We start from the raw sequence: 14,748 nt of genomic DNA on the forward strand, positions 1-14,748 counted from the left end.
AATAACGTGACCTTTACCACGTGACACACCGCGTGGCTCTCCTCATCGTCGTCACCATAGAGACAGCAGAGCAAAGCTCTCTAAATGGCTGCCCTGATGGCCAATCGTATTTTTTTAGGTAAGCTCGAGGACGCCGGGACCCTATAGGCAGGAAATGATGTTGAGTCATAACCAATTGTATATTTTAACTGTTTATCTCGCCGCTCGTGTTAAATTAGCGGCCCCAGTATTTGCTGCATTACGGTAAACAAACCCGCGGTTCGTTAAGGGTGCGGTGAGGTTTTACGTATATGCCGTGTCACTTATATAGACGCGCTAACGGTTTGGAAAAAATAGGCCAGTGCACATAAGTCATTACTTTTATGTTTAGGCGATGTGAGGTATAAACAAAAGAACGCCACGAAAGCCAAGCAGCTTTCTTTGGCGAGCGCGAGCTAATGGGCGCCAAAGTTAGGGACCTTGACTGATCCCATCTATAAACAAAATATATATTTTAAAATGTTGTAGATGATGGTCTACAAATTAGATTATTTGTACTTCACCGTCATCAGTAAAACGGTGCTTCTATAATGAGTGTCAAGGACCCAAGAGCAAAAAAATGCTCAGAAAGAATTTAAAACCTAAATAAGCTAAAGTTAAATTGATTGACACACAGTCCGGTTAAACTTAAGTTTTACGATTCCTAAATAAGTAGCCAGCTCTTGATATCTGATTATGGAAGATGAATGCATGTTTGCAAACTAGCTAGGTTTAAAGTTGATAGCTAAGTAAGCATTAGTGTTTTTTGCCCTGCATACCTTGATTATGTTGTGCCTGGGCTAAAACTTGTCACAGGAAAATTCTTTATTCCCGTGTTGTTTTAGCGGGCTTGCCCTTGTGCTGTGTTGCTATAGTAGGTAGCTAAGCTGCGGTCTGGCGAGGTGCACCATGTCCATTAAACCCTTCGCCTTCCCACTTCCTGAGACCCGACTGTTCCTGGCAGGATGTCGAGTCTACAAATTCAGGATCAGGACCAGCTGCAGGTAGCGCGGCGCCCCACCTACTATTGTGGCTTGATTCTTAGTTCGTAAAACATGCAAGAGGTCATAGTGGTGAGACATGGCGGTATACTAGGTCAGATGGTTTGCTCTTGTAATTAGCAGGGCAAATCAGAAGGTCAACAAGAACCAAGCCACTCAAGAAATTGAGGTAAATACATGGGATGTGATGACACACTCTGGAAAATTAAAGGAAGCATTTTTCATAAAGAGTCATTCGTTTTTACATTTAATACTGTTGTCATTAGTCTGAAATGCTGAATAATAATTTTTATTTTTGCATAGTTGCAGTATGCTTTAACCCAGTAGGATTTACTTGTACGGCCTGTTACTGGTGTAGTGCTGTTGATTCGTGATTCTTATTTTATTTTAGGATGCTATTCGGGTTGTGCTGGAAAACCTGGATCACCTTCAGCCCTTTACAACGAACCATTTTAATGTCTTCCCCTGTATGCTTTCAGAATATAGTTAACCTTACTAATGATGGGGGGGTGAGTATCAGTCAGAGAATGTTGTTTTGGTATAATTGCAGTTGAATTGCTCACCAGAAACAACCTTCAGCATGGGAACCTAATGACTGCACCAACTGTCACCACGTTCTGACCCACCACAGTCTCATACTTGCCTCTGAGTGACAGGTTCATGTCCGTTTCGACAGACGGATCTTTTTCTGTGTAGCATTGGCAATGATGCTGCATGGGAGGTTTTTCTTAACTGCCACCTGAACAGACAAGAGTAAGTGGGAGAAGGTCTGTCACCTCTGCTCCCGGCACACCGGCCTGAGGGTGCCCGCTTACCCCTTCCTTCTCACCTTGTTCCTGGAAGAGCGGGAAGCCGCACCTCTGCATACAGGTGTCTCCACATTCCTGGCCTGTGAATTTATGCACCTTAATGAGCTGCTTTCGGAGCTGCATGTGATGCAGTAACTACCCTGTCATGTCCCCTTCTTTAGCAAAGAGGCCTGTGGACGAGATGCCAGTGAGTACTTGCCCATTCAGAGTACTTGGGAATTTCCCCCTGAGATCAATACAGTATTTTTCACCTTCAGAGGTGGAAAGTTCAGGTCCAGAGAGTATAAATCCAGACCGATATTTTGTTTCAACCAACCAGCTGAGTACTCTGTGAATGTGACTCTTTATCCTCAACTGGTTGGTCGAACCAAACTTTTGGTCTGGATTTGCACTTTCTGAACTGGAACTTTCCAATTCTGCTCATCTTACCCGCTCTTAAGATTGCCCCTATTTCCAGTCTCGGTTTTTAATTCATAATTATCATTCTGCAGCTGCGTTCAGTCATATGGCTCATGGTTGAATCAGTGGTCTCCTAAGGGCGTGCAATCCTGCCATGACACTGACACCCATGCCTTTTTCAAGCGGAACGCTTTATTTTGGGGAATTCTAAGCACACTGGACGTCAAACAAGTGTTTCTTGCAACAGACGACAGCAGGAGAAGCAGATGCAGTGACGCCACATTACAGTGCAGTGCGTCACCCCAAGCGCAGTCGAATCGAGCCATTAGGGGGCTCCCCAGATCAGCACAGCTGCTGGAGACCTGAGGCCTGGGAGGAACTGGAGTCTCAGTTGTGAGTTTGTGCAGCCTCTTGTTCCAGGGACAGCTCATACATTTTGGAAATTAGTACCTATCTGTTGGGCATTTTATTCTGCTTTTCCGTTATGTGCTTTTCTGTTTCATCCTTTTATGCTTATTATTTCTTATATTTAATTCTTTTTTTCTTTGATGCACCTCTGATTACAGCTGACTTATGCAGGACAGTTTTGGTTAATCCTGAAGCACGGCGATTGTTTGTTTTGTTTTTTTACTGCCGGCAAACAAGGCTGCTTTTGTGTCTGCGGTCAGTCAGCCGATGAACTGCGACAAACGATTTAGCTTAAAACACAGAAGTAGTGGAGCAAAAATTTAGTGCAAATTAAAAATGAACAGAGAACAGAAATCAAAAGCTGATTTAGTACTCATTTTCTACAAAACCTTTGTGGGTGATTGTAGCCTGAAGTCATGGCTGCTATAGTTATGAATATCTGTCAAACAAAGTTATGCTGTGGTACTGAGAGAGTTCCAAAATAGAACTTTTAAGGTTGTATTGACAAGAAAATGTTATCGGGCCTTAACTGCTGTGTGACTCAACAGTTTTTTCATGTTTGAAGGAGGCTTTCATTATCTGGTTTTAGAAGTACTTTTGAATTTGTATACATCTGGTGTGTATGTGAGAGAGGGAAAATGAAATATGGATATGAAAATTTGTCTATAAAATGCCTGCCGATTTATCACTTAATGTATCAACAATGCCTCTAAGAACATGTGTGTGTGCTGGTGTATCTGGGTACAAGTCTGAATGTCACTTATTTGATGGACTGTATGTGAGATTATACATTTGTCCGCTTGTATATGTAAGATTATTTCTGCGAGTCTCTGTACAGCTCTGTCCTGCGGCGAATGTGCCTTTAAACGTGTGGCTGTCAAGCTCTTTATTTGTCAAGCAGAAGAAAAGGCCGGGCAGAGTGCCGACCCATGGCGGAGCAGAACAGAGCTCCACCGGCAGGTAGCACCACAATAACAGCCCTGTCTTCTGTCCCCCCCTATCTGCCCCCAGTGGGAAACGTACGGAGTCCCGGCCGCAGCCCGATGGACTGGAAGCAATGGGTGCTGACAAGGGGGTGAGTTGAGCCTTTCTAAGCCTCACAAAGGCTCACCTTGTCTTCCCCTCAGCACCCACCTGCACGTCCAGCTCTGTAAGCACTGCACATGTTCACCAGGCCGACACATTATTGAGCTTTTCTATCCATCATCTAACCACTTTACATGGTGAGGGTCGTGGGCTTTCTGTACCATAGTGTTTAAATAATAGACAATAGGGAAATCCATCTGTAGCTGTCGGCATATGGAAGTGCAGCCCTAGTCAGCCTCTCCTCCCTTCCTGTCTTCAGTTTCCAGCGTGTTCAGTGCCGACTCCCCCAAGTCCAGGTAGCCTAATCACTTATAGTCCAGGTACGTGAATAACTTCTCATGTGCAGTAGACGCAACTCTAGACTGAGACAGTGAAGCAAAACCTGCCATTGGTTCTTTTTTTAACCTGTCCAAGAAAAAGTCTGCATTGAAAGAATGCATATGGTGTTGAGTCACCTCTCTGCTACATTAGCCAATAAGGTTGTGATTCACCAAGAGAGGCAGGGGCCAGAGGGGGTGCAGGGGAAGCAAGAGGGGGATGTCAAGGAAGCAGAAGCGTGTGAGTCTAAAGCCCGCCCACCCGGACCCTCGGAGAGCGGCGATGCATCCTTCATGCTTAGCTGGGCCAGGTGAGACTAAACATGCTGTCAGGGTGTGAGCTGGTCTGGGCTTCCTGAAGCTTCACTACATCCAGCTCCAATGCAGAATCGTGTTTCAAAAAATATATCACAGCTGACCGTTTTTTGCATTCAGAACATTTAGTAAAATGCTCGGATAAGGTTCTGACTTAAAGGTGCTGTTTACTCCTGGTAAACGCATCCTCGGGCGAGCAGATCGCAAGCGGACAGCGTTAAGTTCAAGTGCAAACGGCCAGCAAGACGCATTGAGATCTGAGCACACAAACCACTTGCGGAGGCGGACTGGGACGCATGTGAGCGCATATCTTTTGTAGCGCAAATGCTCATGCATTCCTGAGAAGGACGTTGCAATAACTGCGCATGGGGCCATTTGATATTTTAGCGGCGTCGGCCGTAACGAAATCTGAAGACAGGTGGCGAGCTGGACACCTTGGAGAAGCGTGATAGACTTAAACGCCGATGTGTCTTACACTTGTGATCCTATCGCCTGAGCTGCATCTTAAGAGCAAGCTAGCACGAAATCAATTACAGCCTTCTAATATTTCTTTTTTTCTGTTGTAATTATTGACACTTCTTTGTTACACATACAAACACGCACATATAATGTGTCTGTCTGTCTGTGTGTTTGTGTGGGTGTGTGTGTAATATTGGTTTTCTCGCTTTCTCATCACCAGAAAAATCTTTCCATTTTCCCTGTTTTTTGGCCATGAGAAGAAATAGATTCCCTGATGCCTTCTGTTCAGTCACGGTTCCCAGCATTTCTCCCTGTTCCACTTATTTTCAGTGCATGTGCAAGTTCCTATAGCCTCCTACCTTTGAATCTCAGTAATGCGTTTTAAATACTGCACTAAAGGCTGTGTCATGCCTGAGTTTTTTAGTGTTTCTAAGCAGTATTACATAGATTTGTTGTACTAAAACTACCGTGTCTTCTGTGCTTTCAGTGGTCACAAGAAGTTATCATTCTTCATACCTTTGTTTGAAATATTACTGTTTTGGGAGTGTCAGTTTTGAAATAAGCAGTATGCAAAGTTGTCAGTTTCTGCACATAATTTGATTTAAATATGGAAATCACATTGGGTAATATTTTGACGCACTGCTTTTGATGTAAAATCAGTATTAGTTTCTTTGTGTGTGTCCGTGTGTATTTCCCTTCGTTAATTTATTCCTGCCTGTCATTCTTAGTGCATGTGCATTTCTGTTCAGGGATTATCATCCTATCCATGATGTTTTATGATTAGCTAAATGAATTGATACTTACAGAAAGGGAATATTTGACTTGACATGCTATTGTATTTCATTGTCAGTTTTCATGTGTTGTATTAAAACAGTGACAAAGCTGGCTCAAGTTTAACAAGGTTGCTTCTTTTGTATTGTTAATTTGGCATTTTTAGTCAGTCCAAATGACTGACGCAGTGGTTGGCACTGTCACCTCACACCTCTGGGATCTGGGTTCAAATCTCCACCGGGGTTCCATACAGTATATGTAGAGTTTGTATTTTCTCTCCATGTCATCGTGGGTTTTCCTCCAGGTTCTCCAGTGTCCCCCCACAGTCTAAAAACATGCTGTGGCTACTTGGAGTTACCAAAGTGCCCGTAGGTGTAACTGGTGTGAGAGTGGTTGGTGTGTGAGTGTGCCCTGTGATGGGTTGGGGCCCCATCCTGGGTTGTTCCCTGCCTTGTGCCCTGCGATGGGTTGGGGCCCCATCCTGGGTTGTTCCCTGCCTTGTGCCCGCAGTATCCAGGATAGGCTCCAGACCCCCTGCGACCCTGAATAGGACAAGTGGTTTCAGAAAATGGCTGGCTGAGTCTCAGTTTTTCATGAGGAAAGTTTATCAATGTATCGTCATGGATTAAAATCTGAAAAATGGCAAAGCAGATCGATAACTCGCAGTGCTAGGAATACTGCTCGTGTTATCCAAAAGACCATCAATGAAAGGTTCCTGTATAACTCATTCAGTCCAAATGAATGGCCTGCTGTGCTGGTCCCAGCATGCAAATCAGCACATTTGGATCTTTTCTGCTGAATATACACTGAGGGGGGCCATCGGACTTTCTTTTCCGTAAGAAACCCTTAGAGCAGTTTACTGCCATGAAGAGTGCACGTTAAAGACATCGACCTCAGCAGTTCCGCATGGATACCTCTGCCAGGCCAAAATGCCTGGGCTGACCATTGCCAAACAAAGCCGCAAATATTCTCCTGACGCTGACAGGAGCCAGACGCTTTGTTTGGGAAAACCTGGCCTCCTCCGTCCATCTTTGTCAGTTAAATACGAGCGTCTCTCTGCGCGCTTGCTGATTAGCTCTATCCCTAAAGTGCATTTGATGGACTTCCCTGAATGAGGTGATCTCATCGCTTAATTATCACTTAAGCGCAGTGAAAAGGACACACATCCCCACGCTGGTGTGTTCTGTAGTCTCCTATCATCTACTGTAAAAAGAAAATCTGACATGGACAGGCAGAGCTGACAATCACATTAAAATTATGATGGGAATAAAAAGAATTTAAGATGATACAAAGAGCTAATTCAGATGTCACGGCACAGGAATGCGACTCCCCAGAATGTTTTTATTTTTAAATGTTCAGCTCTGTTACCTGGAAACCTGGTCCTGAACAAGGATAATATTGTCAATGTGTCCGCTTCCACTTTGCCCATCTATTTTGAGGACCATTACACCAATGGAGAACATTACTGTGGTTTTCCCTGTCATTAACTGGCATTTAATTTCACATACCCGATGCCCCCTCAATTCTCATTCATTGCCAGATTTTTTTCCTGCATGAGAGGGCATATTGGGGCCAATACTTCTCCCCTTTGTTCTTTAGCTCAGTCCTTAAGATGAGCGTCAGACTTTGCTGTATGATTTTGCAATGACTGAATGCGTGTGGTTATTATAATACAAAACGTAAATTACGTTAATGGGGGATGACGGATGAAAGCAATATAGTGTAGAACACATGCACATTTAAACGCAATACAGACTAGACTAGCATCATCTTTTTAGGATGCTCTTTTTAGAGTAAATACACAAAACAGCCTAGCCTGTCCAGCGCTTCGTCCAAACCCGCAATCTCTTGACCCGACTCTGCCCTTCTTCCTTACATCACCGAGCTACTCAGAAAATGGAAAATACAGACAAAAGTACCACCATGAGCCTATCTAGAGCACTTTAACACAGCACAGACACATAATATCAATTAAGGTATTGCGCAAAAAGTTTTCTATATACTTATATATGGAAACTGAGTAAGTAAGTTGGCTTTAAAATCCAATTAAAACGCGAATGGCAAACTTAATCAACTTGATTTCGTTTCCTGTAATGGGAAACGTATCTACTTTTCTCCCATTTTTTCCCCCCCTGTTGTCAGTGTCCACCTCTCTTGGTAGTCAGACGACAGGGAGTGGTGGAGATGAGGAGAGACCGCAGTGAGGAAAAGGCGAAGGATTGAAGGGAAATTGATGCAGGGTAAAGGAGGGGACAGGGCTCCGGGGAATGACGTCATGGGCGTGACTGGGTGGGCGAGAGCGAGGCTCGCTCGCTCTCACCTGCGCTACAAATAGCTGCATGCGAGCTGCTTGCCCCCACACACCTGGCCACACCTGGACTGAACCTGCTGCATACTGACAGGTAACAACAGCCTTTTTCTGCCTGGCACACAACACTGTCCTGTGCATAATGCTACTCTGTCTACCTCTGATGCTTTTATTCCTGCTGCAAATGGCCTCATTAGATATTGAATTGAGCCCAGTAATTTACTGGGCTCAATTCATTTCACTATTGAAGACGTTGTGTTGCAGGTGTTTTTGTTGAAATCTATGTATTATTTGGAAACGTGTCATGGGAACCACTAAACACTAAAAGGTATAGAATAAGGTTAGTGTTTCATTATGGAGCACTTCACAATGAATGAATGTCACTTCTTGGAACCAAGCAATGTTTTTTTTTTTAAGCTTCTACCTCAGATGTATTCCAGTTAGCCATTTAGCGTAAAGCGACATTCTCTCCATCAGTAATCTGTAAGATGTCTCCCTTTGAGAGCGTTGAAGGTGATGATAAGGTCATCCTCTTATTTTATGTGAAGTCTTCCAAAGCTTAGAGACGTCAAATAGGACAGTGCTGTCTTGAATACTGATATTGGTGGTTTGATTTGAATTTTATGGGTACCAAAGAAGTTTGGACGCATTTGGGTAAGTTTCAGAAAACTCATGAGAAAATGGGCTGAAAGTAATACTAGTAAAACTTTATGGCCACAGTAGATTGAGAATTTCAAATTTTAGGAAATGTTTTGTCATATGGGCATAAGTCATATCTAAATGAAGAGTGTTACACTAATTATAAACAGAGCCAGTCTTACCTATAATAATGAAAAACTGAGCTTTTAGTGAAATTACATATCGCGCATATATAGGATGAGAATAATGCCTTTTAAGTAGAAACTGGAGCCATTGCTAATTATTCTGAACATTTCCTTTAATCCGGTTTTCTTTCATCATGTCTCTGCTTCGTGTTCCGCATCACGTAAGCCTTTAGATCAGTGCCCTGTCTCTGTTAATAAGAGGCCCGCATCGTGAACGATGCGTACGGCGGTGCTCTGGAACACACTCCCCCGTCAGAGCACAGCGTTGGCAGGAAGACTGTGAAATTACTTTCAATTCGCCAATCTGGCTTTACTTATTCTGACATAGCGTATAGCTTTATTTACAGGAAGCACAGGGGAAATGATTGATGAAGAAAAGAGAGCACAGGGAATGTGGAATTTTTATAAAAATGACTGGGAGACAATTTATTGCAAAGAATTACAGTGTAATAGCTAAGGCAGCCAGTCTAACAAAAAAAAAAACAGTGACCATGCATTGCAGTGAGGCATGTAAGAGTCATAAATGACCTCAAGCTGTATGTTTTTACCGGGTTAACTTCTTCCAGTCCCCCTACCCCCCACCACACACACACACACACACACACTTTGGTGCAGACCATTGAAATCCACCCTAAATGAGTGAGTTTGCTAGGGTGCATCAGGGTCCCAATGCAATCCTGCCACAGGACTTGCTTGTCCCACTGGAAGGGCCAGGTCATGTCCACAGCCAGTGAACTCTCACTGCAGAGGAAAACATAACAGGATTTATTTTAGCAACAGTGCTCATTCACAACCAGCACAATAATAAATATTTGTTGCTGTGCTCATTACTAAAGTGTTTTATGCAAATTAATTTGTTTTTACTTGCAAGCTTCAGTTATTTATAAATTATAGCAACAAATGGAATATGTTGTAAACACCTGTTTAGACTTTTATTCAGGGTATTGAATTATTAGTGCATGAACTGGCAGAGCAAAATAGAAATATCTTGTTGATTTACTGTCATGACTACATTTATGAGGAAGCAGCTGAAACCTTTACACACGTAGTTTAGAACATTTTCATGACCCCCCATGAGGAAATTCTCTCTTCACTTACTACATTGTACTGTTTGTGAGACACCCAAGACAGGTGAGGGCAGACTTGTGGGGGGGTTAAGGGCCTTGCTGTGGGGGGGGTCACAGGCCCGCTAAGCCACATACTGGCCCAGAGTTTTTGCAAACTGATTTGCTCAATCATTGCTACTGGAAATAGACAATCAGTACATGGTTTAGGGCATTTTAATGGATCTTTCTTTAACTCAGGGTTGTAGACGCTAGGTTTGCCTTTCTGCAAAATTTTGTTTTCGCTGATGTAAAAGTATGGAAGTAAATGTTCATGTTAATCTATATTGATACATTATTGGGGTGCTGTTTGTGGTATTCTGTGTGTGTGTGTGTGTACTATGTAAGTACCATGCATTCTTGTGTTTAAACGCCTTTGTTGCAGGCAGATGCACAAGAGATTTTGAGAGAATTTAGACAGGATTATCACTTCCCTGGGAACCTTACAAAGATCATCTCAGATACAAATTCATGCATTCAAGTTGGGCAGATTAAATATGAACTGATATGAATATCTGTTCATCCAACCATCCATCCATCTATCTTTTAGCCACTTCTTCTGATCTGGGTCTGGGTCTGGGTTAGGGCCCTGGAGCACAGGACACAAGGCTGGGGTTCACAGCATGCCAACAGGAGTAGAATATCTCATCTGCGCTTGGATACAACAGATGGGAAAACAAATTTTTAAATGTTAAAAATGACAGGATTTTGAATTTATTCACCTGTCCAGGTTAATTAAAAGTTGCTGTGAGAACAGGTTTTGTAGTGTTATAGAACTGTCCTGGACCCTTTATTTTCTTTGTCCCATGCAGGCCACCGTACCCATGTCACCTAGTAAAATCGTGACGCCTGCCCTTGTCCTTCTGGTGTCGCGCCTCTTCTTCCTGATGCTGCTGGCATCCATTGGCTGGAGCTATGATGGACTGAGTCCAGGCTGCCACCTCTATCGTGAGATTCCACCACCACCTCCTAACACATGCAAGGGCATCCAAGCTACTAGAGTGTTCAGGAAGCCAATGTAGAACTTGGGGAGAACCTGAGAGGGAGTCAAACCCTGAGTTACTCATGAAGTATTTAGTGCTACGGGGTATTATAAATCCAGCTGACATGTTCATGTAACATTTTTCTCTTCCTAAACTTTGCTCCCCTTCCAATCATAAAGCGTTGGTCATATTGAGCCCTGACCCCACGTCTGTGACTCCTCCAGCATTCAACGTGACGATCCGCAGTGACAGGCGGGGGACGTGTCGAGGGACCCACACGGTGTACGCCTGCGTGGGTCACTGCGAATCCAGTGCCTTCCCTTCACGCTACGCAGTGCTGGTGGCCTCCAACTTCACCCACAACATCACCTCTGCTTCACGCTGCTGCGCCATCAGCAAGGACACCAAGGTAGGGGCTGCCCATGCTGTCAGTAACAAACCCCCCCAGCCTAACAGGGTACAACAGCAGAACTGTAGGTGGTTCCAGACCCTGTTTTTGGTCTAAGCCCCAGTGAAATAAGCTGTTTAGTGACTTTTCCTTTGTTCCTGTGCATGTTTCATTCCCTGTACTTAGTAAGTTTACAACTTTATGTTGGGGGACCTCCCTCAGCATATTTAATTGTGGGGGCCTGGGGGAGGGGGTGAGGGGTGCCCCATATTTCCCCTTAAGGGTCAAGTCCTAGAATCACCTCTAAGCAGAACCTGTCCTAGGACTTAAACAGACAACCTTCGCAGCCATTTCTCGCTTCTACCAATAATACCTCTCTTGTATATTTCGAGATTTGCATACAATCTGTCATGTGTGCGGCTCTGAGATTGCATGCCTGCCCCCCCCCTCAGGTCAAGGTGCGCCTGGATTGCCCTCACGGGCGTCACCATGACGATATCGAGATCCTGAGTGCGCGGGCCTGTCGCTGCGACATGTGCCGCAAGTCACGCTACTGACACTTCCGGCGGGCACCGTGTCTCTGTCATCCTACGTGATACTGGAGGGCAAAGCAAAATCAGACACCAAGCCCCAACACCCAGTGCTAGTGGGTCCTTTTCCCTGCCAAGCTAATGTCCATGCAGGTTTTCACTCACGTTAGTGCTACGTTGAACTAATTAATTGCCTAGCTTATAAACTTAGCCTTCTCCTTACATACTGACAGTCAGGCACGGTTTAGTATGAAAAGGTCTTGAAAAATGTGTAGATTTGCAGGATTCTGTACATGGATAGAGTGAGACAAAGAGGACAGAGAGAGCTAATACAAAAAGCAAGATTACAATTTTTTTTTTATTCATGTTAATTCAGTTTTTTTTTGTAACAGTGCATATGTATGGGTACATATAAAGAAGAGCCCCCCCGTAAGAGCTTTGGTGTTACACACTTATCTGGGCGTGCAGGTGCCAATGGCTACCAGAGCATCAGAGACACCCAACAGAAACACACCATGTCTTACCTGTTCTCCCAACTCTGCTGTCCATCTCATCCCACTGCCGATGTCATCAGTGAAAGTGGGCACTATACGTTTATAAGCGTAACATTCTGAGGACTCTTAAGTGCCAAAGATGTTCGGTGTTAACCGAAATAAGAGTCGAATCTAGATCTTTGATAGGCGCAAGAGATGGGACTGATCAGTGAGGCTGTACACTGTAATTAGGAGTTCACAGGACTCTCTGCTGCCCTCTATGTGTGCTGTAATCACGGCACTGTGTAAAATAAAAGCTTATTTGTCACCTGTGAGTGTTATTCTGTGCTTACATCACATTTGCTTGGCTAATGGTTATACAGAAAAGCATGAAAAGCTTTTTTACACTGAACGGCTCATACTGCTAGATTAATGAGAGTCACCCGACTGTTTACGCATTTAAAAACAGTCTCATTCTGAGGCTGTGTACCTACAACCTACTGGTGAGCATTAAACCACCCGCTTACAGCAGACGTTTACTGTGTCTGAGCTGCTCCCCCCAGGCCGAGCTGCGCTGGACTGGGTCTTCCTGTATTCCTGCCCTGTGACCCATGGAAGCCCAGGCTTAGAAGGTCTCACACTCCGTGTCCTGGGCGGAGCAGGCGGCACAGTCGCACTGCAGGGCCAGTGGGTAGGGGTACAGGGGCGAGACGTGAGGCGGGCAGGCAGGCAGGCGGGCCGTCAGGTACCGGATGCGGCTGTATGTGCAGACGCGGTGATGCCTCTGGACGTAGGGCGGCTCCGGGAGTGGCTTCTGCAGAGCCCCACAGCCGCGGAACATCATGGAAGAGAAGCGGGTGTCTTATGCATAGAGCATAGCAGGGCCCATGAGTCAGGCATCACTAATCGAGCAACAGTGCAAAGCAAGGTGTTCACGAATCAAGCATGAAAATAGGATGCTGATTTCAAAGCTAACAAAGACTGCAGAGAGTAGATAATAAATGTACACTAAACAGAAGTGGTTCTAGACTCTATTTAGGGGGGCTGAATTTTGATCTCAGCTACCCTGAAAAGTAAGTTTTCATACAAACCATTTAGTGAATTGTCCCATATTTTTAAATACGTTTTGTACTCCCCACTCGTTAAATTTAATTGGAGGGAGGGGGTGTCCTGAAATTTAAAGGGGGCTGATTTGACTCCTCTAAGGACCACGTTATAGAATCGCCCCTTACACTCACAAATAAGGAAAGTAAAAAAAAAAAAGGAGGTCTTGACCAGCAGGGGGCGCTGTGCGCGATCTCACCTCCCAGGTGTGGCAGCGACCCCAGCACGCCTCGGTGGTGATGCGCAGACTTCGACAGCCCGGCTTCTGGGCCAGGAAGGAGAACTGGCGCACGGCACAGCCACGGAACGCCTCCAGGGTAACAGCGACGGAAAGGGCCCCGGTGCCCAGCAAGAGGATAAAGAAGAGGGGACAGGAGCAAGGCTGCATTCTAACAGAGGAGGGAGGGACGACCAAACCTCAGACAGCTTAGCATTGCAGCAGTATTAGCCTTACCAACTGCTGCCTTTCGGAAAGCAGAACGTTCTTCAGGAATGCTGTCTATATATATCCACTTCGCAGCACCTAATAACACCGTTTCATTGAGTCTTACGGATATCACAATTCAGTATATATGAATTATAATGTTTACATAATTCATTACAATATATTAGAACATTTATAGGCACACACAAACATAATAATACATATAAACATGTGTGATTGCTTCCCGTCCTGTTAATTAAAAATGTATGTATTTGATGCGAGTTGAAAAAAATATTCACGCAGATCTCCACCTAGTGGTCAATGGTGCAACTTCAAGTCAAGTGAACCCGGACGACGGCTTGAATCAGACGGACTGCTGATGGATTGGACAATCCTTAAATCTTATTTAATTATCAGCCATTTGAATGGATTGAATGAAAATAGCACTATTTACTGTAATAACATTTTTGAGTAGCACAACCTAAAAAATTACGTATACCGTGATATATCATCTTTAATATGCTGTTAGATGACGCCGTTCCCCTTTCTATAAATTGTACGTCTGTAATCCGTATTTTTTAAACCCTGTAAGAAAAGACGAAAATTGATACAATAAACTACAATCGCATGAATGAAAACTTACCTTTTTAAAAGAACTTCAGGTTCAGTGATAATTCAGGGACCCGCTTTGTCTGTCAGAAGATATGTCTCTATGGAAGGTCTTCGTTGTTGTTTTTATCCCTATTTAAAGGACATGAACCATGACATCATAGCAATTAAAAATAAAAATGCAATTAAACGTAGCAAATCCAATAGAAAAGGACTATATTGTGAGAACTGCCTGAATTGCCTACAGCGAAACTAAATACCTAAGTTGTTAGTCAAATGAAGAAATACAAAGACTATCTCATGTATGTATATTCACTGTATGCTCACGCCGAAACGTAAAGTTAAACAAAATAAATCAGAATAAATTCATATGAAAAAAACTCAGCTGAATTATTACACGAAGGAAACGACTGTAAAAA

The 14,748-nt window shown here is 44.0% G+C and overlaps 2 protein-coding genes across 8 annotated transcripts; one reads left to right on the forward strand and one right to left on the reverse strand.

Annotated features, from left to right (window-relative positions):
* The first annotated feature begins 3 nt into the window (after window positions 1-3).
* LOC125750580 (membrane-anchored junction protein-like) lies at window positions 4-12,110 on the forward strand. 7 transcript variants are annotated; one of them, XM_049028643.1, is made up of 11 exons: window positions 4-118; window positions 894-1,022; window positions 1,140-1,188; window positions 1,411-1,486; window positions 1,767-1,889; window positions 1,990-2,015; window positions 2,475-2,620; window positions 3,647-3,710; window positions 10,631-10,766; window positions 11,026-11,210; window positions 11,642-12,110. In XM_049028643.1, exons 2-11 carry the CDS (start codon window positions 928-930, stop codon window positions 11,744-11,746), a joined length of 1,005 nt encoding a protein of 334 aa, XP_048884600.1. In that variant the 5' UTR covers window positions 4-118; window positions 894-927; the 3' UTR covers window positions 11,747-12,110. The 7 variants fall into 7 exon arrangements, with proteins under 7 accessions (XP_048884600.1, XP_048884605.1, XP_048884603.1 ...); XM_049028648.1 differs by having other exon boundaries at window positions 1,143-1,188; XM_049028646.1 differs by having other exon boundaries at window positions 897-1,022.
* On the reverse strand, window positions 12,059-14,394 carry LOC125750583 (glycoprotein hormone beta-5-like). Its single transcript, XM_049028654.1, has 3 exons — window positions 14,364-14,394; window positions 13,496-13,685; window positions 12,059-13,006 (listed from the first exon to the last, which is right to left on the reverse strand). The coding sequence occupies exons 2-3, from the start codon at window positions 13,682-13,684 to the stop codon at window positions 12,818-12,820; spliced, it is 378 nt and encodes a 125-aa protein (XP_048884611.1). The 5' UTR covers window position 13,685; window positions 14,364-14,394; the 3' UTR covers window positions 12,059-12,817.
* Window positions 14,395-14,748: the final 354 nt, after the last annotated feature.

Source organism: Brienomyrus brachyistius, chromosome 10 (genome assembly GCF_023856365.1).
Source record: "Brienomyrus brachyistius isolate T26 chromosome 10, BBRACH_0.4, whole genome shotgun sequence".
Taxonomy (NCBI): domain Eukaryota; kingdom Metazoa; phylum Chordata; class Actinopteri; order Osteoglossiformes; family Mormyridae; genus Brienomyrus; species Brienomyrus brachyistius.

Excerpts from the sequence above, each read along its gene's own strand:
- LOC125750580 (XM_049028643.1), top strand. The coding sequence starts at position 928 with ATGTCCATTAAACCCTTCGCCTTCCCACTTCCTGAGACCCGACTGTTC. Across the intron at positions 2,016-2,474 it reads GGCCTGTGGACGAGATGCCA|ACGACAGCAGGAGAAGCAGA; the intron begins GTGAGTACTTGC and ends TTCTTGCAACAG. Across the intron at positions 3,711-10,630 it reads CAATGGGTGCTGACAAGGGG|GCCACCGTACCCATGTCACC; the intron begins GTGAGTTGAGCC and ends TGTCCCATGCAG.
- LOC125750583 (XM_049028654.1), bottom strand. The coding sequence starts at position 13,684 with ATGCAGCCTTGCTCCTGTCCCCTCTTCTTTATCCTCTTGCTGGGCACC. Across the intron at positions 13,007-13,495 it reads GTCGCTGCCACACCTGGGAG|AAGCCACTCCCGGAGCCGCC; the intron begins GTGAGATCGCGC and ends GGGGCTCTGCAG.